This window comes from Dendroctonus ponderosae, unplaced genomic scaffold (assembly GCF_020466585.1).
Source record: "Dendroctonus ponderosae isolate FM_Combo_2020 unplaced genomic scaffold, Dpon_F_20191213v2 Dpon_F_20191213_1, whole genome shotgun sequence".
Classification (NCBI taxonomy): domain Eukaryota; kingdom Metazoa; phylum Arthropoda; class Insecta; order Coleoptera; family Curculionidae; genus Dendroctonus; species Dendroctonus ponderosae.
Genome location: NW_026017110.1, coordinates 26,869,774 through 26,896,005, shown reverse-complemented (window position 1 = coordinate 26,896,005; position 26,232 = coordinate 26,869,774). Strand labels below are relative to the sequence as shown.

General features: G+C 38.3%; 2 protein-coding genes across 2 annotated transcripts; one reads left to right on the top strand and one right to left on the bottom strand.

The window, feature by feature from the left end:
* Positions 1 to 2,735: 2,735 nt before the first annotated feature.
* LOC109535341 lies at positions 2,736 to 8,031 on the bottom strand. Its single transcript, XM_048660660.1, has 4 exons — positions 7,938 to 8,031; positions 5,829 to 6,115; positions 5,503 to 5,768; positions 2,736 to 3,739 (listed from the first exon to the last, which is right to left on the bottom strand). Exons 1-4 carry the CDS (start codon positions 7,950 to 7,952, stop codon positions 2,895 to 2,897), a joined length of 1,413 nt encoding a protein of 470 aa, XP_048516617.1. The 5' UTR covers positions 7,953 to 8,031; the 3' UTR covers positions 2,736 to 2,894.
* A 6,857-nt stretch (positions 8,032 to 14,888) lies between these two features.
* Positions 14,889 to 25,386, top strand: LOC109535602 (titin). The gene is made up of 6 exons (XM_048661251.1): positions 14,889 to 15,303; positions 16,079 to 16,380; positions 16,434 to 16,574; positions 16,633 to 16,773; positions 19,638 to 20,367; positions 20,609 to 25,386. Exons 1-6 carry the CDS (start codon positions 15,095 to 15,097, stop codon positions 24,798 to 24,800), a joined length of 5,715 nt encoding a protein of 1,904 aa, XP_048517208.1. The 5' UTR covers positions 14,889 to 15,094; the 3' UTR covers positions 24,801 to 25,386.
* The last annotated feature ends 846 nt before the right edge of the window (positions 25,387 to 26,232 follow it).

Below are 26,232 nucleotides of genomic sequence, written 5' to 3'. Positions count from 1 at the left end.
TTTAATAATCAATTCATTAATGTTGATCCTCAAGCAGCTCAGCAATGAGTTGATAATTGTTCAAAAATAAAAGTATGAAGTTTTCCAAATAAATAAATGATGTGCAATTAACAGAAATTAGTTGATAATTGCTCTTAATTAGGCGTTAATATAACAAAGTGTATTAAAATATTTTCTTTACAACATTCACAAGAACCTTCAAGCGGATTCTCAAGTTATTGCAATAAATAAACGTAGCAATTTACGTAAAACAGATTATTTAATTAACAGTTATTATATCAATTGGTTGTCTTGCAACCGTTGTAAGCGAATTGCAATGAAATGTTGAACACTAGAGCAAAATCCCAGTTATGCATTTTATGTAAGCAATAAACCATTCTCGTGGCGGCCTCTTTATGCGCCCGACTTATATTCTTTGGATTTAATGGCAGAAAAATCTCGGCACAGGCATATGGAAGGAAACAGACTGACAAAAACGTTGTACTTTCGCCATGCAATTATAAAACAATCGACGTTTTAATATCCGGCTCACAAGTTAATAGAGTCACGGCATCGCAAAAAGCCCCTTGAAAATCAATAATCAATTATATTAATTTTTCGAGATGTAGTTTCAAGATATCGTTGCCAAACCGAGGATGTTGAGGTTTGGCGTACGATGGCTGACGAAAAATTGATTATGGGACCATTATGCGGTCACAATGCAAATTGGCATCTAAATGGTGAAAATTGAGAAACATTAGTTTTGTATTATACGGAAGTGGATTCCTACAAGAGAAATTTGCATGGGCAGCAAGATATATTCCAGAAGGTACCTATACAAAACGTTAATGGATGTTTTAGCTATTTTGCAAATGTGTGCTTGACTTTTCGAGAATCTAGATTATTAAAAATGTGAGTTTTGCCTATGAAAGTGTGAATATTTCAGGTAAATTGACCTGAATGGTAAATTTGCCTATCGACCAGTGAACCAATAAGTCGTGCTATTGTGAATTGCTGTTTTTTTTAACCATTCTCATTTTCACACACAACTATTCAAACAATTTATAACTTTCGATACTCATAAACCATAATGAGTTAAATAAACGATTACTAAAAGGTTTTCCAGTCAAGACATTATGCTTTGAAAGAAAATACAATTCGCAATACTTGAGATATATATTCTATGGTGATTCACAACCTTATGCCTTATGCTTACAGAGCAGGGGCGTGTAGAGGACCTTAAAACGAGTCGAGTTTGCCTTCAAGTTTTTTTTCCTCCCAGCCCATTGTAAAAGAGATACAGGGTGTTAAAATTTCACAAAAATGTTGATATTTTCTCTTTAACTCCTACAGTTTATGAGATAATTTGCTCAAAGTTTTAACGTAGGCTAATGTTTAGACCCATTACCCGCAGGTAGGGCGACTGGTTGGAAAAATATACGGAAAAATATATGGGTGTTCTTTTTTCTAGAGGCATACCCAATTTCACCCCCCGAACTTTTTTCGTGCACCATTGACTTCGACCGAACAAATTTTTGAATTTGCTGTTCAACTCARGAATTTTTGATCTCTTGCASTTTTTTTGAATCTRTCTTCGTTTTCGTGTTATTTGCACAAATATAAGTCCATGTAGGGTTCGTAAGTGATTTTCCATGAATTTTCTTATAATTGTTTTGCGTCCTTTTGTTCACATTTTTTTGTGAAAGAAATTAATTTCATAAAAAATTGAAATATTAGTTACATTTTTGTGCATTTTTAATTGGATTAGCTTACAGCCGGTAAACCTCAATTATTGTAAATTAAATAACAGTAGTTTTTTTTTTAAGTTAACTCGTCAGCTATACTTATTTTAACTTCAACTTGCACTTGAAGCTTTCACAAAAAAATGTGAACAAAAGGACAAAAAAATTCATAGGAAATCACCCAGAAACTCTACAGGGACTTGTATTTGTGCAAATAACGATGAAGCCAGATACGAAAAAACCACAAGAGATCAGAAAATTCTGCAATTGAACAGCAAATGTAAAAATCTGTTTGGTCGAAGTCAGGTCAAAAAAGTTGGGGGGGATAAAAGGAGGTATGCCCTTAGAAAAAAAAACACCCTGTAGTTCACAACCAGTCGCCTTACCTACGGGTAAAGGGTCTAACCATTAGCCTACGTTAAAAATTTGAGCAAAATATCTCATAAACGCTAGGAGTTAAAGAAAAAATACCAAAATTTTTTTGAAACTTTTACACCCTGTATCTTGTTAACCATGGGCCTGAGAAAAAAAAACTTAAATGGAAACTCGAATTGTTTTGAGGTCCTCTACACGCCCCTATGTGTCCATAAGGTTGTGAATCACCCTGTACATAAAGCTTTTCAAAATTTTTAAAGTACCTACAAATTGTGAGATTTACTCTCTGTTTCTATGAATAACACATCATTCGAATGTCCACCTCTTCGACTTCGAGTTCAGAAGCGGGTTTGATCGATAGACCCAATTTTCGATGACTTTCTCCAATAAATCAGCTCTAATTACAGCAATACAGCGTTAACTATTTAATTTCGTCAAGTCAGTAGTTCGAGATATGTTCTCGTAATGCGTAATGAATGAGTTCATTTTCTTGCTGATTGAGCCTGGATTGCGATGAAAAATGCCATTGTCTGGCATGCAACTTTGCAACATCTTTTCCGTATGGAGACAAAGTGCTTCTACTCTTTCCAGGAAAGCAGAGGAAGAATTGACGCTTTGTACTAGAGTAATAGTCAGCTCTAGTTTTCCAATGCCATTTTTACTTTATCAAAAATATTCATCTTCAACTGACTAGAATAACAATAAAACTTAACCTGAGTAAAAAATAAATAATAACAACAGCAACAACAACAATCACAAAACTTGCGACTGGGCTTCAATTAGTCCTTCCCCATCCCGTCACTTCTTGTAGGGAGCCTCCAGTTGTTGCGATGGTCTAAAAACTTGCTGCCCAAACCCTGAAGAGTCCTGCTGAAGCCCTCCCTGTTGCACCACGTTCCAGCCGCCATGCTGAGGCAAATGGTAGGGAATCTGCACATCGGTCTGGCCCGGCTGAATCACATTGCTCTGATCAAAGTTCGCGGCGAATGCTTCCTGATTGTTCTGAATGTATTGATCAATGCTCGCCTGTGGCTCCCCTTCTAAAGGAAGCTGCCCTTGAGGAATGTCCTGATACTGTTGAATGGCCTGAAGCTGTTGCTGGAAATGAGGGCTGCTAGGATGAGGCAGCTGCTGCTCAGGGGCGAGGAACTGAGTGGGGTGGTCGTGAGGCAGCGTCTGTTGAGGAACTGCAAACCCATGGGCTGCATGCTGGAAGGGAAGGGGTTGTTGAGGGGCAAACCCATGGGCAGCATGTTGGAAGGGAAGAGGCTGTACAGCGTGCTCGAAAGGCAGCACTTGATTTACTAGGGGATTTTGTTGGTAGAGAGGACCAGCCCCCGGTAGGGGCAGGTAATTTCGGGTTCCGTGATACTCGACAGATACTTCCGGTTGGGGTATTAGGGCAGGCCGGGGCACCACTGGGACTGCTGGGGCTGCATGAAGAGCAGGCGCCAGGTGCACGTGGGGAGCCTGTTTCCAAACAGGAGTGAGAAATCGAGATCCCAAGGGCAGAACTCCCAAGTTGGGCCTGGTGACTTCAAACAGAGTAGGCGAGGGGGCGAAGGGCTTCACTATTGTTGGTATCACTGATTGCGCTACTGCTCCCACATGGTCCAAGTGCGTGAAACTGTCGAAGTGATTGCCTGAAAAAATGCCGGAAATTGGACAAAGGACTCCGGTTATATGATTGGTTGTAAACCCGCTGCTTAAAAAATTTAGATCAGATTTTGCGGCGTTTACTTCACCGCCTGTATGGCAAATATGAACCATGCAATTTATATGGTGAAACTATACGACTAGTTAAAAAGATTGCAAAGCCACATAAACATGTGTTTTATATATGATCGTGTTCCACTTGATTTTACTTTATTAGTTAGGAAGCACTTAAACCAGAGTTTAATTAGTTCGCTGAATGAACCCGCCGTATGTAACGGCCGCCTACTTTACCAGATTTTCCTCCATTCATTTTTTCTGGGCCTCTTTAAAGCAGTGTGCTAGTAATATAACCTGCAAACATCTACAGGGTGTTTTTTAGTGCGAGAGAACCCATTATTTCCGTTGGTGTTGAACTTTCGAAAAAGAGTTACATATAAAAGTTTTTGACGCACAAAGTGCGCACATTTCTTAAATATTTTATATAATACAGAGTGTCTCAGACAAGCGAGTCAAGATAAAAGTGTATTTTTTTAAATAGAACTACTCATTTTTCATTAGCTCATGGAATGCAGGTTGACACTCTGCATATGCACCGTAAATTGTTTTTTTCTTACTTGCGACGTTGGCAGGTTATCGCCATTTTAGTAAAATTTTGCTTAAAAACATGATATCTCAAAATTCATTGTAGAAGCAAAAAAAGCAGTTAAATATACAAAAAAAATACGTCTTTCCAATCACCACAGATCCGTTAAAAATTATATTGAACCAAAATATCAATACAGTGTACAATATTGTACAGGGTGTTAACAATGTGGACTTAAATCTGAAACTTTTTAACGCAATATAACTTATGTTTTTCAAAATTGAAGTACCTGTATATTAATACCTCATTAGATAGACAATTTACAAAGTTACACATTTGCATTTGCACTTTGAGCTGTGAAATCAATGAATGCTGTGAATTTTATAGCCATCTTACAAAATGTAGCAACTTTTTGAAACTGTTAAGTAAAATAAATTATAATTTGAAAACGGTTTAACAGCGTAAAGTATAAATGCAAATTTGTAACTTTGTAAATTGTCTATCTTTTCTGCTTTTCTAGCTTTTCTGAGGCACTCTGTATCATATAAAATGTTTTTAAAATGTTCGCACTTTGTGCGTCAAGAACTTTTATATGAAACCATTTTTCGAAAGTTCAACACCAACGGAAATAATGGACTTTCTCGCACTAAAAAACCACCCCGTATATTACAAAAATTCCACTCTTGTCAACAAGGAAATAAAAATGTGTGATTGAGTTGAAAGGTAGGGGGTGGCCCAAAGTGAGCTGAAAAACTATGGCTTACTTCCCGTTCTTTGAACTAAATTGGTTTAGAAAATGCCAGGTAATTTCCGGATTTTTTGCATGTTTTATTATGAGCAAGGATTTTCTGTTTTTTAATTTATTGAATCAAACGGAAATTAGATCTATTAATACTTTTGTGTTAAATATCGAGTTATAGTGTTAAAAATTGATAATTTTGGGCCGAAAGCCTTAACGTTTTCAGAAAGAGTAACCGCTGAATTAGGACCTTATGTACAAAGATTGGTCAGAATATTTCGTAAAAGAAAAAATTCAGCGCGTCTGTAAAATGTCTGAACAAAATCCTGCCACAGTTAACCCGGTAACTTTAGTCAGTTTTAAACCCACTTAATGAGCTAGGTTGAGAAACATTGCGAAACTTTGAAGACTATTATTATTTCCCTTACCATGAGGAACATTAATCTGATGAACCTGATCAACATGTTCAGGCCTCAAATGAACATAGCTGGGCCTTAGGGGTTGCAAGTGAACATGGCCCACATTTGTCGGAGCCACATGATCCACATGAGAAGCTCCTGGAGTATTGTGGATCACATCCACGCCCGGTTTCAGTTCCACCACTGGTTTCACAGCAGCCTGCACAGGCTTCCATCCACTTTGTGCTGCTACTGAAGGGGCCTTAAGGCTGAAATGAATCTTCGGTTTGGAGTATCTGTTCATCAAACATTTGTTTCCTTATCATTGCTTCCATTATGTGCGGGTTGAACTTTACCTGTAGCCTCCAAGAAAAGTGGGTTTGACCCCAACGCGAATAGGAGCATAGCCGAATGCTTGCGGCTTCAAGCCGCCCTTTATCACCACTCTTTTAACGTAGGCGCCGTTGGAGCGACCGCAGGAGTTTAAGGCGGCGCAAATAGTTCTTTTATCCTGGTTGTTGGTGTTTAGGTCCTGGTCTTGGTCTTGAAGAGGATCCAGCTGCTCTTGCGCTTGATCTTGAAGGGACGACACGTCAGCCAGAGATCTGGTTAGCGTGCAGGCGAGTAGCAAAATTACTGTAACCTGAAGAAACCGGTATTTTAGTGTGTTAAAATGTGCGTTGGCTCATCAGTTAATCCGGCGTGAGTTAGAGGTTTGCATTTTCTCTTCGAGTTTATCTCTTTACAATCGTCAAGCTAATTTAAAGGTTTGTTGACTAATTCAGTGCACGTTCTTTGGTGGTTCACATAGAGGGATTAACATCTTATTTAGATTTTGCTGGGAAGCTTTGTGTATCTTTATCAATAGGAGAGACACATCAGAGTCGATGAAAAAAATAACGTTCGGTAGCTACCAACTTTCTTTACACTTTCGCGTTTATGGGCGAGGATTGTGCGGCTTTCAGCTAGCACTTTAAGAAGAAAACATCGGAGCAAGATATTGAAAACTGAGCAAAGTCTAGTGGCATCAGCGCGAGTATAATAAGGTTTGGTAGTCAGTCAAATTTTCTTGAAGTGACTGGATAGTCCAAGTCCAGTGTATCTTCTGCAATATCGCACTCCTGTTCCCTGAAACGAAATGTTCTTCGTTTTTGTTTGTTGAGGAATCCGAACCGTGCAGATGCGGCCGATGGTGTTTTCCAGATGGGATTTGTACACAATAAATTGCTCAATCTAAGAAGCTTTTGAAAGCTTTTCTCCAAGCCCGGATTTATGGCGGAGTTTAGAATAAGTGGCTCCGATACTTTCTAGGGAGTCAGAAGTGTTATTTCCGATCCTTTTCTTTGAATTTTCTTAGTAGATGCTCTTTTGCATATTCAAACCTCTGTCCAATTCTAAGCAGATGGAAAAGGAAGTTGTACTGTTTTTTGCATCAAAAAAGCCAAGATTTTCATTCTTATGTAAATATTTTAATCAAGAAACGTTTCCACATTTTTCTGAGGTTTTTCAATCATTTGATCAATTGCAAACTTCTGAGTAATAAAGTAAGTAAGAAACTTGCAAGACTTTTACGCAACGACTTAACAATTGCAGCATTAAAGCAAATTTTAAATGATTTTATACGCTTAATATACCCAAACTTTCAATCCAGAGCGTTTCTAAAAAACTTGCTTCAAATCACGTGAAGAATCACTTCCGATCGAAACCTACTTCAGACCAGAAACAAGTTAAAAGTGTCATAAAAGATCTATAACTGAATCCCATCCTTGGGCCAGATAAATTTCCTTGAATATTTCTGTTAAACTGTTCACAAACATTAAAGCCGTTCACATGAATGATCTACTTAAAATGTGCCAATTTCGAGCAAACTGAAGGAAGCTGTGGTAACCACAATCTTTTAACATTTTGCATATTTTTTCCAGATCGAGACCAAATTGATTCAAAAATTAAAAATGCTCTCTGTATTGTATAAAATTTAACTATTTCAAATTTCGAGTCTCACAGAAGTTTCTGTGTTCACAAGTTCACAGAAAATGTGCGTATTTGTTCATCGCTTAATAGAACCACATCGATTCTTCTTGTAGAAACATCTGATAACGTTCAACTATTAGCCGCGGCTGGAAACGATTTTTGTTCTCTCGGTAAAACTGGTAAAGTACTACAAAAAACATTGAGAGCATTGAAAATAGTCGTGGATAGCGTACGAATGAAATCTTTCATATTTTGCTTTTTTGATAATTTAAAATTCCAATCTTTTAACGTTAGCGAAAAAAAAAATTGCAGTATTTAATTGATCAAAAGAACGGGGTTTCAAAAAATGTCTTTCAAAAACGCGTTGCTTCATCCGAATCACCACTTTTCACCAGCACAAAAAATCTGATTTACTCGATTAAACCTGAGGTAAAAAATACGCTTTTGTGGTGAACAGCGAAAATAAAATTTCTGAAGGGATAACGTCGACTTACTAAGGGATATTCCATAATGGGCACAAAAAAGGTACAAGAGACGCTCACAAAACTAGCACCATCACCTGCACAAATCGCACACTGACAAGATCAACAAGTTCACTTTCTTTTTGTTTTTATATGAAAGTATTCATGATGGACGAGGGTGGATTTTCAATTAGGTCCCAAACATCATTTACATTTTTTAATATTAATGAGTACGCGACACGCCGATCTATGAAAGCGTTTACCAATTCTGGATGCATTTTTCTTCGCTAATTGTCGGTGACCCTGCCCATATTAATGCGATTGGTAATCGAAAGAGATAATTTGGAAACTCATTTGGGTTTAAGGTTTTTGTTGAAAGCTGAAACTATTTTAAAGTTACTCTATCTTTGAAGAGTAACTTGTCTTGTCTTGTCTAACTAATCTTGAGTTGAAGTCTTTAAAGTAAAAAATTTGGGATACATTATTTACGCCATTCTCCATTGAAGAAGGCTCCAGGCTCATCTAATTATGATATAAAGAGAGGAATTAAAGAAGAAAACAGTGCAAGGAAGATAAAACAATTCGCTAACAAAAGACTGGCAATGTGCTACGTTTGCAGTGCCCTATCAAAAAATATTGAAAAGTAGTGAAAAACGGAAACAAATCCAAAACATACAGCGTTATTGTAAGAGAACTTAATTAATCTGATGAAAATTCAACGTCTTCTTTTGCTTCGACCTCAATGAACTTCTATGATATTTGTTTAGCAAACTATGGCATAAACATTAAACATTTTTGCCTCTTAAAGTGACTTTCTAACTATTAACTACGTTGCTGTGCATCGGCAATTGGTTCCTTTCGTCAGTCTATTCACAATTTAAGTTAGCAGATAGGATAGGATTAAAAACCAGCAAAAAGGAAAGGGAAAGTGCGCAAACCGTTTCCCATGCCCATAACCAATTTGCTCTAGTTCTTGCATAAAGACGGCCACCGGTGTCGTTTTCTCTGGGTCAGATTTACGGTGGCCAACCACGCATCTGAAATAGTCCAATTGACATGAAATAGACCGATTTAGGTCTTGTTACGTTAACTATTGCGTCCCTACGGTTTCACGCAATTCTATTGCAAATCTTTGTCGTATTCAAATTCGGTAAATTGTTGTTCTGCATTCTGTGACCGCTGTTGCAATGATAACTGTGTCAGCGGCAAAAATGCTGCCGGCATGCCGTCAAGGCAAATGAAGTTCATTAGAAGAAGGGAAAACACGAGTGATATTCACAAAGTAAGAAATGCAACTGCAGAATGACCAGTATTTTCTAGTAAATTGTGTGGTAAGCCAGTTAAAGCAAGCGAAACGACAAGATTCCTAAACCGATCATCGAAGTGACAAAGAATTTATGAAAAGGCTTGAAAATGAAAGGTCATTGACTAATTACTTCATCAGTTTTTAAATTTAGTTGATAATTGAAAAAAAATTGAAGCACTTAAGCACCCACCCTGCTGAAGAAAAGTTTTGGTTTTCATTGTTATAGAAAGCTCTTAGATGAATTGCACTGAAAAAATTGTGGTTGCAACATTGTTCAACTTTTCAATTTCTTGTTTCTTCAGTTTGTTTATTTTCATATTAATCACACTTTAGCACCTTTTCTTCAAACAGGAAGAATGTTTCATTCCTCTCAATAGCGGAATCTATCCATCCACGGAATACTTTTCTTCTTATCATCAGGAAACGTTTAATCATGTCACTTCTATTCCTAAAAATTATTGGGTTGTCTCCACACCATAATAATTTATTGACTTATTGCCCAATTGATTTGTTGTTATTACAAGATATTTGTTTCTATTGGACAGCTTGCAAAGCACCGGAATTAGCCGAACATTTGCATAAATTTTGAACAAAACCTTGAGAAAAATCTGTAAAAATATAAACAACCGAAATTGAATATACGGGGATAACCAAACTTGCAAATTTTTAGCAAAAACCCAATCACTTATCCATCGTGTTGATTAGATAATATTACATCTACTGCATGAAACTTTCTATTGCCAGTAGGGAGTTTGGATAAAGGAATTTTAAGAAATTTAAATAAAATAGCAACCACTTAATGATCTGTACTTTTTCCGTATTTATGAGAGCAAGTAGCTTACAAAACCAGCCGAGCCGGATGCAGTTTCGCCTTAATAGAAACCTCCAAACATTTACTATATAGGTATAGACTCGCTCTTCAAACATTACATAAATCCACTTTGGTTGTTTAAACAGCCTTTTAATCAGTTTAATTACTCATTGGTCGATTACATATAGTCTCAATGAAAGTGTGAATGAATCGGTTCTTAATTAACGCGAAATTTGTTGAGGAATTCTGCATGCATATGAACTTGCTGCCAGTTGTCGGCTTAATCGCTTTCTTATACCAGAAATGTTTTAATAATGAGAACTTGCGGGTTTAGCAACTTTTGTAATCCATTTTAGCGGTAAATCGCAAACTTTTTTAAAAGTCTGTACCTCAGCACCGACTTTCTTCGGCTATTGAAAGATGTAAATTAGTAATTGCCGTCCAGCAGTCACGTATACAGTGCATTCGTTACATTTGCTTTTTTTAAACGAAAAAATCGTTATCTTGCAATCCCATTATCTCTTTCGCTGTTTTTGCCTACTGTTCATATGACAGTACTAAAAAAGACAGTATTAATATTGCACCACTAATTTTGTAATCTTTGAAAACCAATTCATCGCGGAAATATGTTCTTTGGTATGGCGCTAGTTGGTATGCCCGATGGCAATCGAATGTGTGAGAGTGTACGTGTGTCTTCACTTTGCCTTTTTACTGTTCGCGATAAATCACTATGAAGAAAGAAGAAAGTATTTTGCAATGTATGCCAAAATGCGTGCACTGTTTGTCTAATTGATCAACAGTTTTGCATAGTGTTTGTTTACGACATGTATAGAGCGAATTTAAGTTGATTTTTACTTATAATTAAGCTTCCACCACCAGTCCAAGCTAAGGATGGGGTTTTGGTGGCGCTCTGCTTTTTTCGAAAATTTTCAAGGGCCAGTTAAGCCACATAACTCATTTTGACATCGTTGGATAGAGAACTGAAAATTCGATTCAGTCGCAGCAACACCAATGAGGAAACTCGAGTAGCAGTTTTGACCCAGAAAGTGAAATTTGAATATGAGACATTTAGGTGCAAGATTATGCAAAAATTTCATGTTTTGGGTACCGACTTTGCTCGTTCCCCGGAAGCAAAATGAGCAAGAATGATCATTTTTACATCATTCCCGAGAGAACTAAATGGCCTTTTTTGAAAGTGAACCATAGATAAGGAAATGTTGGCAGTTTTCTCAAGAGAGTCTTGGTTTCAAGATATTTTAGATTTGTGTGTTTTTTTTTTGTTGCAAAATCGATTCACACAGTTTAGCTATAAAAACATGAGTGAGAACATTCGAGTAGTTTTGACCCAGAAAGTGAAATTAGAATATTAGACACTTAGGTGCAAGATTATGCCAAAATTCAATGTTTTCCGTCCCGGTTTTGCTCATTCCAGAGAGAACTAAATGGCATTTTTAGAAAGTGAATCATCGATAAGGATATGTTGAGAGATTTCTCAAAAAACTCTTTATTTCAGACAAATAGACTTTCATTTATTCAAGACATTTTTTCGAAGTTTCTCAAGCCCCAGTTGATTCACTAAATTCGTTTTGGCATCGTTGGAGAGAGAATTGAAAATTTGATTCAGGTATTCAGTGATGGTAGCCATCGATGTTAACATCGAAAGGTAATATCGATGTTAGGGAAACATCGAAGGCACAACATCGATGTTCTGTTAGCTTGCAGCTGCATACAAATTTCAAATAGATTAACTCAAACTTAAATAATTTTATTTTACCACTAGTATGATACATAACGAAAACATAACATTGTTAAATAATCGATTAAACTTATTCAACTTATTGTTGCCACATTTTTCGGTCAACTGACTGCAAAAAGATGCCGTTTTCGGGTGCAGCAGGAAATGGGCCGCTATGCTGCAGTGTCGTTTGTATCGGCACTATCAAAGAGTTCGCAGAAAATGTTTCTATCTAGAATCAACATAAAATGTCCGATGTTTTCATTTCAGGATCTAACATCGATGTTTTATCGATGTCTCTAATTTCCAACATCGATGGTAAAAATATCGAAAATCGAACACATTACATCGATGTTTGCGAAACATCGATGTTTTTATCCCATCCCTATGCCAGAGAGAACTAAATGACCTTTTCAAAAAGTTAACCATCGATAAGAAAATGTTGGCAGATTTCTCAAAAAGTCTTTATTTCTAGAAGTTTATAGAGAATGAAAATTCGATTCAGTCACAGCAACGCTAGTGAAGAAATTCGAGTTTTGACCCAGAAAGCGAAACTTGAATATCAGAAATTAGGTGCAAGATTTTGCCAACATTTCATATTTTCCTTCCCGTCTCGAAGAACGCTCATTTTTACATCTTTCCGAAGAGGACTAAAAGGTAATGTTGGCAGATTTCTCCAAAGAGTCTTGATTTTCAGAGGATTCAAGGGGTTTTCCTGGAAGATTAAAAAACTTAACTTCCAAGGCGTCTGAGCCGAAGGAATATGGGATTATTTTGAGAGCAAAATTGAGTGATTTTCCACTTTATCAGGTTTTATTATAACGGATATCTTAGTCAGTTTCCGGTCAATTATGAGATCAAAATTGTTAAAGTAGACGCAGACGCAAAAAGAGAGCATTTGTAGAAAAGAAGAAATTCGTTTTTGAATAGAATTCGCGTTTCTTGCCACTACAATAACAAAAAATACTTTCAATGAATGAATTGAGAATAATAAATGCGGCGAGTCTCAAGAAGCAGTTTGATGAATAGATACTCAAAAAATATGAAAAAGTATAAATCATATTCAAGCAAAAATTATTAATTCCATTCAGAAGTATATTAAAAGCGGTCTTACTGATGGACCATAAAAATGTATAGAAGAAGCTGAAAGTTTATATAACTTTCTCTGGATGAAAATCAGTTTAGTCTAATTATTCCAAAAATACCAAAAGTATCGAAATAATCAGCTTCGCAAAAGAAATGGGGATTTTGGATAGTGAAAACCTTGTTCTATTCTATACAAGAGACGGCATTGCCCCCTTACACGGTTTGCAATTCGAATGACCTGCCTTTTGGCCAGACCTGAGTCTGTGGAACGAAAAAACCAAAATCGTTACAAGGAGACATATTGTTGCTAAAGCTCGGCTCGGTGCAATCATTCATATAACGAATTTTACGAAACCCTGCCAAATTGCTTAATAACGGAAAAAACCGCGTTTGTGCTAATATTTTTATTGATTGGGTTCATTTTGCATGCACCGTGGACAAAAACGAGGTTAAAACCACCTTAGCCCGTGCTAAATGCGATTTTGAATAACATTTCTTGGCAATTTACAGGGGGAACAAACATGTGCGCAAAAAAGACGACACAAAACAAAAAGATTGTCACAGGAAAGCAGCAAAAAAATCTATGACAAACAATCAGTTGTAAAACAGCTCGTTATGACACATCGTTAACCAATCAGAAAAAGCAAACACCAACGTTTTTCTTCGGTTTTTTTTGCGGAATGATTCACCAACTTGCGGGTTCTGAATCAGATATCGGCAAAATTGCTCAATGAATATTACTTCTAAGGGGTTCATAAAACTGATTGATAAAACCATAAAAGCAACACAGTTGTTAGATGCTGGTTGTTGCAATACCAAAGACGACTAACTTGGTAGAAGAGGGAATTTGAAACGGTTTAAGTTTAAAACACTTATATTTAAGACATTTTGATTGAGAGTTTACAAGTTAGAATTTCACGGAAATGATCGCATTATTTGAGTTAGTTACTCTGTTCTACAAAATAGAGTAAGTTAAGTGTGTAATCTGGTGTTTCCCTGATGGCCCTGATGGAACCCAACATATTCCCTGTTGGCTAATTCTGGCCATGCTCCAGCTTCAAACGGTCCAGTTGTTTACAGAAGAGAACTTAATTTAGTGTTTATAGAGTTTGGTCATATGGAACCAACTCAAATGTACCTACAACACAACCTTCCTGGTTGTGAGTCCTGATGTTTTTTCAGTGTTGTCGAATGCAATCCATTTCGCATCCCCAGTTATAATTCGTTTAAGAAGTGGGTCGATTTGGCACCCCAGCGTCGATTTTCCTCTTGAATCCAGCCTTCTACAAATGGTTTAAAACATCAAAAATACAGAAGCGGAATCAACGAAGTCAATATTGGTCATCATTGGCCACGAGCATCGCGACGAAATTCAATCGCCTGGTTGGCGATTTGGCTTTTATCGACGAAAACCTGAAAAAAGTAGCAAATTTTCAAGAGAAAATTCAATCAAGAGGCTGACTTCCCTTTTGAACACTCTGTAACTCCAATCACAGCTGGACGAACCAGCAAGTTTTGCTAATATCAGACCATCATTGAATTTCCTAAATGACTTCAAGCGTTCTTCATCAGTTTTCTTGGCGACGTGCTCCATATATTGTTTTTGAACTATCAGCTTGTGTAGTTTTTCTCAATTGAATCGAAAAAGGAAATGCATACACAAGATCAATTTAGTCTCTGAATTGCACAATTGTTTTCCCGGTTAACCAGTTTCGCAGCTTTCATGGTTTCCGATATCCCGATTAATTGCTCAGTCACATAATTCTTCAGCTCTTCCCCATTGCAGTGGTTTAATTTGGAGTTCCTCTTCGATAATATCCGCATTAATTTCCCATTGTTGTGTGCGGTAACGCGCAAATTGCGCTACAGCAACTGGATACTCTGCTGGCGGTTCGATTCGCACCATAAAATGGCACTTAATGGCATCGAATTTGTCAACACCCTGTATTTTTGGTGGAACAAAAACCACAGTCAATCACTTATAATATAGAACAAATCGAATTTTAAACGCCCGGGACCCAATGATGCGTTTCGGTCAGATTTGTTTTTACGTAAGTGCTCGGTCACTTTCGCGAAAATACCTTTTATAAAGTGTCGCAAATTTAAAAAAACAACGGTCTTTCTCCATCAAAAATCGATCAAAATAGTCAATTGCATTGTCGGCTTACTGCCAGTCTGGCACCAGAAGCTCTTGGAGCAGCACGGCCTGAGTCCCGTAAGGCTTTCGATAGTGTTGCGCGAAATAATGCAACATGTTAATTACACATAGCCATCTCGTTGGGTTGCTCGTGTTGATTGTGGCAGTGATTAGTGCTCGTCTGGAAAATAGTGACCGTAGAACTAGAGTGATCGGTGCTGACAAGGACGATGAGGATGTGTACGAGGATGTTGATCTTACTCTACAACCGAGGGATAAACGGACTATTGGCACTCTTTTAAGTGGCGTCGCTGATCTGTTTGGGTAGGTATCCATGGGGTTTTCAAGTGAAATATTCCAGTAGGGTTTCAATATTTCCCCAAATGCATAGCTATATTACCTTCACTGAAGAATCTGGCTTTTTAAACAGTCCAAAAAAACGCTCAAAATGCTTGTTTTAGATTAGGTTTCCAAAACTTTCAGGTTATTGGTTGCTTGATTAGAAAACCACTATTTTGGCTTTGTTAAGCTCATTGATCTCAGCCTTCAATGTGTTGCTCCTCTTCTTCGTTGCAAGTGATATTAAGTGCTGCACATTTGCTTTTTCCTAATAATGGGATAGACGAGAAGAGCAGATATTTAATGCTTCGTTCCTTTACCATTTTCTTGCGACTTTCTCCCGCCCGTTGAGCTGTTGCTTGCTCCATTGCAGTAAGAGCTTTATTAGGCTCAGTAAACTCATGACATTTTTCTTTCGATATCAAGCAAGTTGTTCCCCAGAGAATTCTGGGCTTGTTGAGCATTAGAGCTTCAACAATTCCCCCCTTTGATAGAGAAGCAATTAGCTGCTTCCGTCTAAAGCATCATAAAATTGATAATAAACCCAGAACTGTCTCTCTGTGCACAAATTGCACACTTTCAATTGCTGTAGTTAACTTCAGCAATCCGCCAGTAAACTACTGAAGCGTCCCTTTATTGGCGCAAGAGCCACTAAATCTTTTGCTTGCGCCCCAGGAAACGCTTGGAACTCTTCCCTTGGGCACAAAGCCGCCGATCCCTTGCACTGTCAAATGCCTTTTCCAAATCTACAATCTTCCAGGTATGACGTACAAAGACGGCCGTCGCTTTTAGAGCAGTCGCCATTGGTTTCTCCGGTTTCTGGACAGATCGTGGCCGCTCCCGCTTCTGCTCCTGCTGTTCTTTTGGACCCCAATGCTGATATCAATGCGATTCTGGCACGTCAAGCGGCTCCACCGGCGCCTCCTGCAGCTGCCCCTGCTCCGGCTGCGCCTCCGGCAGCCCCAGCCGGGCCTCCCGCTCCTCCAGTTACTCTGACGGCTGGAGTGCGGAGGGCCTTCCAAGTGGGGGTGAACTGGAGCAACCAGAGGCAGCAACTTGGAGGTGAGTTGGTTGCACCTCTGTCTGTCTGGATGATAAGGGTTGGGTTGTTTCAGGGCCAGCTCCAGCTGCTCCAGCTCCAGCTCCAGCTCCAGCTCCTGCTTCTGCTCCTGCTCCTGCCGCGCCACCGCCGATCCAAGGTGAAAGAAGAGCCTATACAGTGGGTCTCAATTGGCAAAATTTACGACAGCAGCTGGGTAAGCTCGGAAAGCGTAGTGGAAAGGTTGAAGTTACTGATTTATTCGGGTGTCTTAGGAGGCCCAGCTCCAGCTCCAGCTGCTCCTGCTCCTGCAGGAGCTGCACCAGCTCCTGCACCTGCAGGTCCGCCTCCACCTCAAGGCTTCAGACAGTCGTACCAATTGGGTTTCGACTTTTCCAATCAACGACAACAATTAGGTATGCTATTTTTGGATAGATATGGCTTGCAGTTTTGTCTCCATTTTTATACATTTTTCTGATGCAAATGCTTTTAGTTAGCGCGCTCATCTGTATAGTTGCAGGGTGTATACGTTTGCAAGTACAGCAAAAGCACGAAAAAATAAGTGTTTAGGGGGTAGTTATTGAAGATCTTGGGTTTCTGCACTAGCAGCAAAAGGGAGTTTTTCGAATCCAGTTCGTATTTTTATGGTTTTCAGTACGGATAGTTTCGGAAACGCTTGCAAGTGGGAATCATAGAAATACGCCTATTTGGTGGAATATTCCCGACAGTGTTTAGCTTCTTTTTGTATTATTTGGTTCTTTTATTGGAAGCTGTTGGTGAGAATTTGGGAGAAAATAGGGAAATAGGGGACTTCTCGTATGAAAACACGCAACTGATAACAAAATAATACATACTATTTTACAGTTGAATTAAATATTCACTGTTTATTTAAGTGGGGTTTTTTAACAAAAAAAATTAAAAACAAGAATGGATATATTTGAAATTTTTTAAAAAGTCATCGATCTGTAACTTTGCAATCAGAGAAAAATTGTAATTGCTAGATTATAGAAACTCTCATTCGTAAAATGTGCAGATTTTTATACGGAAATTGTAAATTAGTATAAGGCTTCTTTTCGATAAAAAAAGAAAACGGGTCCCAAAGCAATATTTTTTTGATCTGTCTGGACTAATGGAAATCAGTTGTGTTCGTGAAAGATTTATGAATAAAATTGGCAAAGGAGATTCATTGTAAGTTACTTAAAAACGAAGCGTTTAAAAGATCAAATGCATTAGAAAATATGCGTTGTCTATATATATGTATATATGTGCCGTATTAAGAGGAGAAAAATAAGCATTTGCTAAATGATGATAATTTAGTGGACAACACTGAAGCAAATGTCGAAAACACGCGAGTTTTTTGATATTCTAAAGCACACCGATTCAGATCTTCTGCACCACCTAAAGGCAGTTTCGTCATTTTTATAGCACATGAATAAGAATTTCAATTTTTTATGCTTTTGAGTGTGTGGTGCACACACCAAATAAAACTTGCAAAAGCCATAAAAATGTTCTCTATGTCATAAAAACAGAAACCTGGAAACTTAAAGCTTTTGAAAAGTGGGCCTTTCTCTATTTAAACGCTGAAACCGTGACTATATATTTCAAAAAAATGCATAAGTAACTTGAAGAACTTGTATAAGTTCACATGTTCAAACTTTTTAAATCCCAAAAATAGTACAAAACAGTATTAAACTGCACAAGTCTGACACCAAAGAAACTGTTAATCAATTTGGTTAAAATTGGGTAATTTTGAGGAGCTAAACAGCGATTTGCACGCCATTTTCAGGGTAATAAATAACTCACTTTGTAAATCCCGCTTCTGGCTTCTTTATCAGAATTAATAATATATTTAAGCAATTGGTACATTCTTTAAAATGATGTAATTCTTCTATTTATTAATTAAACTACAAAAAGTGTCTGTAAACTTCAGCATCAAACAGCTTCTTTCAATTATAGATTAGAATATCTACAACTTATACTAGTGTATTTCTAGACTAATTTTTTGCATTGATATGAAAAAATAATACCAATTTTAAGCCTGAAAATATTTTTACTAAAAATTAGACTATCTAACAACAAACAGATTAGGCAACAATAACACATTGAAAATGGACTAGAGAGAAAAATCGATTAAACTAAAGCACATTTAAAAAAAAAAGCAAATTCTTCAAGAACCTACCTGAAACATTGATTCACAATAATGAATTGAAGGTTTCTCATTTTAAATTATACCAAATATTTCTTTTGATCTTATCTAGACTCTTGTCATGTACTAAAGGAAAATTCTGACTGTCATAAGAGGAGGACTTTCGAGGCCATTCCTTGAAACTAATGGGTTTTTCGAATCATCAGACATTCCCCGAAAAATAATTAATTCAGACCATTTTATATTAGAAGCAACTGTGGACACTTATTGAATCGAACGAGATGGTTTCATATCGAAGAAAAAGTGCAGATTACAGCCTGCCAATCTGCATTTTTATTTTGAAAAATTGGGTTCAAATCTTTAAAATGAATGAATTTATAATAATGAACTTATTATTTTGCACATGAATTAAGACTTTTTGGTTGCCTGAAAAGCGCTACAATTCTCACAAATGCAGTTGTTGAGTAGTTGCACTCACTCACACAAAAATTGCACTAGCAGATATTATTTAAGTATTTTTTGCTGAGCCGCAAACTTAGAGGGAGCATAAATAAGTAAGCGCTTTTATAAACACCCAGCCTTGTAAGATTGAAATATCTGAAACATATTCACAAAATGTACATATGTAGAGGTATGTGAACTTTAGATTATTGAATTTAGGATGCAAATTTTACTTTTTTGATTCGCTGTGTACATAACTGTGAACTTTTTATAGGATAAAAGTAACTGGCAACAAACAGAAGTTGGCAAAGCTTGGCAAAATCACCAAATATGGAGGATAATCCTATAAATCACCATATTGGCACTAAAACGCCTATATTAGTGTATTTATTAGTTTAGTATATGTTTACTGTAAAAATGTAAGTAAGTACGTTTTGCAATGAAATTATAGTAATTAGTTTTCAAAAACTGCAGAGGTTTTATTTGGAACGTCCCCAACGAAACTGCTTGAACCACAGAGTTACTTACTTACTTACATTAAAGCTGCTGTACATTATCTGCACTGACCAAACCATGAAATTAACATTTAGTCCTTGTCCTGAATCTACCAGCTTTGTATAAACTCCCCAACCTTTACTCATCCAGTCCTTGACTTTACTGACGCATCCCACTTACCTCACCTGCTCTCTTCAGGAGGCCCCGCCCCCGCAGCCCGAGCAACGCCTCCGCCTGCTGCGCCTGCTGCACCTGCAGCGCCTCCCACTCCTGCAGCTGCCGCAGCCCGGTTATTAACTCCCGAAAGCATACCCGACTTCATAAGGCATAAACCGTTAAGCCCCACTTTGGTGGAACGAATCTACTTTGACAAACAGCATCCGTTGGCTCTGAAGAAAATCTTTTTCCCTCAAGAGATAAACAGTTGCGAAGAAAATGAGACGGGAGACGATCCGCCCAATAGAGGAAAACTAGCTCCCCATCCTCTGCCCCTGCCGCGTCTGCCAATTCGTTTAGACACACCTCCTAGGGAGGCTGAAGAGCCAGAGGAAAGCAAAGAGGAAGAAGAAGAAGAGGAGGAGGAGGAGGAGGATCCCCAACAGAGCAATCAGCAGGAAAAAGAAAACCAACAGAAAAAGCAGAATCCACCTGAGGAAGAGGAGGAGGAGGAGGAAGAAGAAGGGGAAGAAAAAGAAGAAGAAAAAGAGGAAGAAAACAAGGAAGACAATAAGGAAAAATACAAGAAGGGTGAAGGGGAGGCAGAGGAAGAGGAGGAAGAAGCAGAAGAAGTGGAAAGGCGAAGAAAAGAGGCGCCCAGAGGGTTCCAAAAACCAGCGGCACAAGGATGGCGTAAGGAAGACACTGGCGATCCGAACGAAAAGGTTTTCGTCCTCAACCAGGAGTACAGCTACCAAAATGGGCCCCACAAGTAAGTGCTAGTCAAAAATATTATCGCTAAACCACGCACTAATGTGCATTTAACCGTGATGCAACTGTGCAACGGCTCATTGGAGATTCGGTAACAACGAGGTAGTAATACAGATTTTGACCCAAAAGTAGTAGCATTTCAAGGAATTTGTTCTCGTAAAATACATGTAACGGTGCTCGATTTACGCAATCAGTTTGCAGCATCGTGCAATTATTAATGATCATAAATGGTTTGGTTTTAGGGTGAAAATCGATTTGCCTGACTACTCGGATGCGGACAACGAACAAAAACGACGACACATCCAACCCAAGCCCACTAAACCCAGGAAATTTAAAAAGTTTCAGTCGTTTGGAACGGCTACGCCCACCCCGTTGGCTATACTAAAAATCCGAAGCATTCTTGAGGATGGGCCGAAAGATCTGAGACCTTTTGGTACTAAAACGAGCAGCAGTGTCCGACTGCATCGCAGATCGGTAAGAAGTGTAGACACCAACAGTCCAACAACGACTCCACCACAAGACATCATACCATCTCCAACACAGAAAAGAGTTGTGCGCGACTCAGATACAGCAGAAAATATTGAAGTCGCTAGCCTCACTAACAAAAGACTTTTAGATTATTTTGCGAAAAAATTCTTGAATGACGCAATAGTCGCTAGACAAGCCATCCAAAACCCCCACCTCATTCATGAACCCTATTATCAAACACGTGATCATGAGAAGATTCTAGAACCTTTTTCTATTTCTTTTAAGGAGGAAATAGGGCAGAGGCCTAAAGAAGCGACAATAATCAGTCCGATTGAAACAATTAAGAAAATACGAACCAAAACGAATCAACGCGTGGCAGAACAGCATCAAAACATCTTGAGGGAAATCGCGAATAACTTTGAGGACCGGCAACAATATTTGAGCAATCAAAAATCCAGCCCAAAGAAACCAGCCAGCAGCGAAGACATCAAATTATACTATGCGAAAGCCTTAGATGGCATTGTTAAGAACTTTGAGGACACGGCAAACCATGAGCGCACCCGCCAGGAAGCGCTCAACACCCAACACGAGGAGATAATTGACACTTTAAGAAAAATCGCAAAAGAAAAAGAACAGCGTCGACTGGCGGCTGAAAACGAAGAAGAAGCCGATCATGAGGAAGACGAACCTGCACCAGAAAAAGTCAAAACCGAATTTTTAAAAGTGGTCGTAGGAAAACCAGAAGAGAAACTCACCGGGGACAAAGCTGAGGAGATAATCGAAAAACTTTTGGAATCGGAACCACATCAAAAGGAGAAAAGCTCAGATACGGCAAGGGATTATGAGAGCACCAAGAATATTCCGGAGGAAAAGCCTCACTTTCGAGCTGATGTAGAAAACCATCATTATGACACCGATAAACCTTCAGACAACGGTAACTCTTACCATGAAAGCGACAAAAATATTGACAGAGGAGCACACGATTATGGAAACGACAAAAGCATAGAACGAGGACATAGCGATTACGACCATCACGACGCACACAGCGGCGGTGTGGAACCGCACTTCGATCACCATCTGGAAGAATTGGGCGACGATAGAGTGAAAGTCGGAAACGAAGACATTGTAGGGCCACACGATGAACACCTTGAAGATGACGATTTGGAGGACATATCGGAAATCGATGAATCTGCAATTAAACAATCAGGTACAAAGGAGTCCGAAATCAAAACAGAGAAAGAAGAAGAACACGACGACCATGAGGACAAGGAAGAAGTGAAAGAGGACAAGGAAGAAAAAGTGGAACAAAAGGAAGAAAGCCACCCTGAAGCCGAAAAAGAAGCATCACATAAGGAATCATCTGATTTTACATTTTTCCAGCCTCTTGACTTCATTAAAGACTTGGAAAAAGTAATATATCCGGAAGTCCACAGCAAGGAAGTTCATTTTCCGGACATCAGCGACAAAGTACCACACTTCGAACACAGCGACGTAGAAAAAATAAACTTTGCAGAAAAAGACAAACCATTTGCGGAAGACGATGACAAGGACATTCAGCTGCACGAATCAATACACGATGAACCCGAACTGAATGCGGACGATGAAGACCAAGAATCGGAAGCCGAAGCCAAAGAATCAGATGAACAAGAATCGAAGAAGAAAGAGCACAAAGAGGACAAATTGGAAGTAGAAAAAGAACAACCCGAAGAAAACCTCGAAACTAAGCACAAAGACTTTAATCCGTTCAAGTATTCCGATTCTGACAAAACCCCCAAAAAAGAAAAAAATGGCCCACAGGCAGATGAAGACAAAGAATCAGTTGAACAGGAAACGAACAAAAAAGAGAACCAAGAGGAGGAAGAAACAATAGAAAAGGTGACCCCAAAAAAAGAACCCGTTGTGGAAGAATACTTTGACCCATTTAAATACACAGACTTCAAAAATACCAATTCTCATTCAGAAGACGAAGAATCAGATGAAGAGGAATCAGATAAAGAAGAAACAAAAAATAAAGAGCGCAAAGAAGAAGAGCTGGAAGAGGCAAAATCTAAGAACAAACCCGAAACTACTGAAGAATACTTTGATCCATTTAAATACTCAGACTTCAAAAAGACCAGTGCTCATTCAGAAGACGAAGAATCAGACGAAGAAGAAACAAAAAATAACGAGCACAAAGAAGCAGAGTTGGAAGAGGCAAAATCAAAGAAAAAACCCGAAACTACTAAATATTTTGGCCCATTTAAATACTCAGACTTCAAAAAACCCGAAGCCGAACAGGAAGACGAAGAATCGGATGAGCAAGAAACCGAAAAAGATGAGGACAAAGAGGACGAAGAAGAATTGGAAACAGCAAAGCCTGCGAATAAGCCCGAAATTGTTGAAGAATACTTTGATCCTTTTAAATACTCGGACTTTAAAAAGTCTGAACCGCGGCAAGAAGACGAGGAAGATGAGCAAGAAACGAAGAAAAAGGAGTTTGAGAAGGCACAACCTCAAGAGCACGAAACCAATCAAGAGTCTTCGAATCCATTTAAATACTCAGACTACAAGCAGTCGACAGATAAGAAGCAGGACGATGAAGAATCAGAGGAGCAAGAAACGAAAAAAGAAGAGCACGAAGAGGACCAAAAAGAACCGGAAAAGGCACAGGAAGCAGCAAATCCATTTAAATATTCAGATGTAAAAAAATCCGAATCAAGTGATAAAGAGTCGAGTCAACCAACCCAAGACGAAAACACCTCGAAAAAGGACGACATTGACGAACGAGCGGTCGAACCACAGTTGCAGGGTTCAGCAGAAAATGCTGATGAAGAAAGTGATGACGCCGAAGAAGAGGAAAATGAGGAGGAAGACACAGAAAACGAACAAACCGAAGATGCTGAAAAACAGCGTGAAGAGGAAGAAAAGCTGAAAAAGCAGGCAGAAAACGAAAAGGCGCTTCGTGAGTATATCAACGAACATTTCGAAGTTGATATAATCAATGGACAGCCAGTTCCCAAAGCGGTCAAAGACACTGAACGCTACAAGCAGATAGTGGAAAATGTAAGAACCCCAACTGAAAGCTTCGACGTTTTCGCGCCAAATGACTTCAACTATAAAAACATCCACGGCTTTGCCAACAAAAAGTTCAACGAGAATCTGAAAAAGCTCGAGAAAGCTAATAATCAAGTGGACGAAACTGTCATTCCTAAACAGCTGGAAGACGACGATGAGGAGTCAGATGATGAACCAGAGTCAGAGGATGATGAGGAGTTTGACGAAGAAGCTGATGAAGAGGATGAAGATGAAAAGGCCGAAAACACTGCGGACGTGCCGTGTAGGGATCCGGAATTCGATCGCATTGAGAAAAGTATCAAACAAGACCTTAAAAGAATTCCTTCGTCCGAAACTGTTGGCAGCGAGCGAAGAGAGGAAAAGGAACAGCCAAAAGAGGAGCAATCCAAACAAGCCCCCGAAACACTGAAGTATCCCCATGAGCAAAAGTTTGCGGACATTTATTCGGATTTCCACAAGAAGCTGATTAATCCCGAACCCCAAGACAGCAACACTCACCAAGTGGTGCACCCTAATCTTCACACGGGGGGTTTTAAGCATGGTGGTGTGGAAGTATTGGAAAATGCTGAAAAAGTCGTAACTGTACCGTATGATTACGATTACAGTAGCAGCGATAAGAAACTGGTGGTTGCTACTACTCCAGCTACTGGTAGCAATGTTGATAGAGTTAAAAGAAACGCCGATTGGAGCTACGAGCCGCATAGCTACCAACCTGGCTCCTACAGTCCGGAGTCGTACGATCCTAATCCAAGTTTTAACTATCAAACTTCTGAGCCTCAAATTGAAGCAATTCCTTTGATTAAAAAGAGAGATGAGCCCCTAGGGCCCAAAGCTGTGGTCTTTGAAAATGAAAGCGGCAGGAAGAAAACGTATATTAGAGTGAAGCAAAAGCAACAGGAGATGTATGGATAAGCGCTGATGTACAGAGTTATTGGTATGCATGTTTTTGGTATTTTTTTAGTGTTGCGATGGTGTTTTTTCCCTTTGCATATAAACTGTACATTTCAACTGAAGACGACGCCACTTTTAAACGATAAAAGACTAAATACTTAAGACCTAATGTCGACACTTGGAAAATATTAACTGAAAGTAGTAGTTAGTCATGTCGTTGTAATTGTTAACGTCCTTAGCCATTACGAACGGGCTTTACGGTATAATTACTGAAATCATGTCTAACTGTTATGTAGTTTTTAGTGCGAAAGCCAAGATTTGTTAATCTCGACGGTTTTTTTCCTTCTGTGTACTATTTATTATGTTTTCTTTTTGTTATATTCGAAATATCGGTAGTGTAGAAACTAGTGTGGCAACAGGCCTTGTGCATAATATGCATTGTTCGATTACCAAAAAGAGTCGATACGACACGGTTGTGATTAGCAACACGATTTTGTTATTTGTTAATTTATTTTAGACTGTGAAAAAATTGATTTGTTTTTGTTGCGTTGTGAAAATTGTTATAAAAGCGTTATGTTTTATTTCGAGCGGTTTACAATGTTTTTTATCTCATAATATTAATGCATTTGTTTATTAAATATTCTTACATATTAGTTTATGGTTTTATTTTTTTAGTTTACAAAATTAATATCGGGTTTTTATGTTATTCTTCGCCTGGAGTAATTTAGAAACCTTCAAATTCGAAAAACTGCATTCCTTGCTCCAATTTCGGGCTTAGACTAAAACATTTCACCGGATTCAAATGTATCCACAAAAATTAACTGCAATAGAGAATTACTTAAACTAAATAATAAACGCAAATAGAAATAGATTTATTATTCAAAAACTTCTTGAAGAAACAAAACAATATACAGGGTGTCCCGTAAGTACATGATCAAAGGGTACTGCGATATTCTTTGGATCAAAAGGAGACGATCTGACCTACTTTTATTAACAAAAAATGTCTGGCTCCTCTGCTATTGATGGTCAAAGTTCCTCAAAAAAACTATCTTTTCTGAAATGCCGGGAGAATGGTACGATGGATTTTGGTAAAACTCGCTGTGAATTTGTTCTTATCTAAGGCTCATATTTTGATGAAACAATTGAGTTCAGTCGTTTTGGACAAGTGGTGAATTCTTGAGTGTCGTGATACAAAAACTCCAGAACTTTTTAGTTGGAGGATGAAATCAACTCATTTTTTTTTAGGTTGATGCACTAATCATTTATTCACAACTTTGTGCTCTTTGTAAAATTTCGTAGTTTTTGCACAACAAAAATGTGTCTGTTTTCTTGCCACTTGGCAATATTAGACATTAACTGCAAATATGCTCCGCGTAAACGCAAATTGTCTTCGCAAAACCCCAATACTTTGACTATGTCGGGTCACTTCTTCATTAGAAAAAGTAATTCGAAA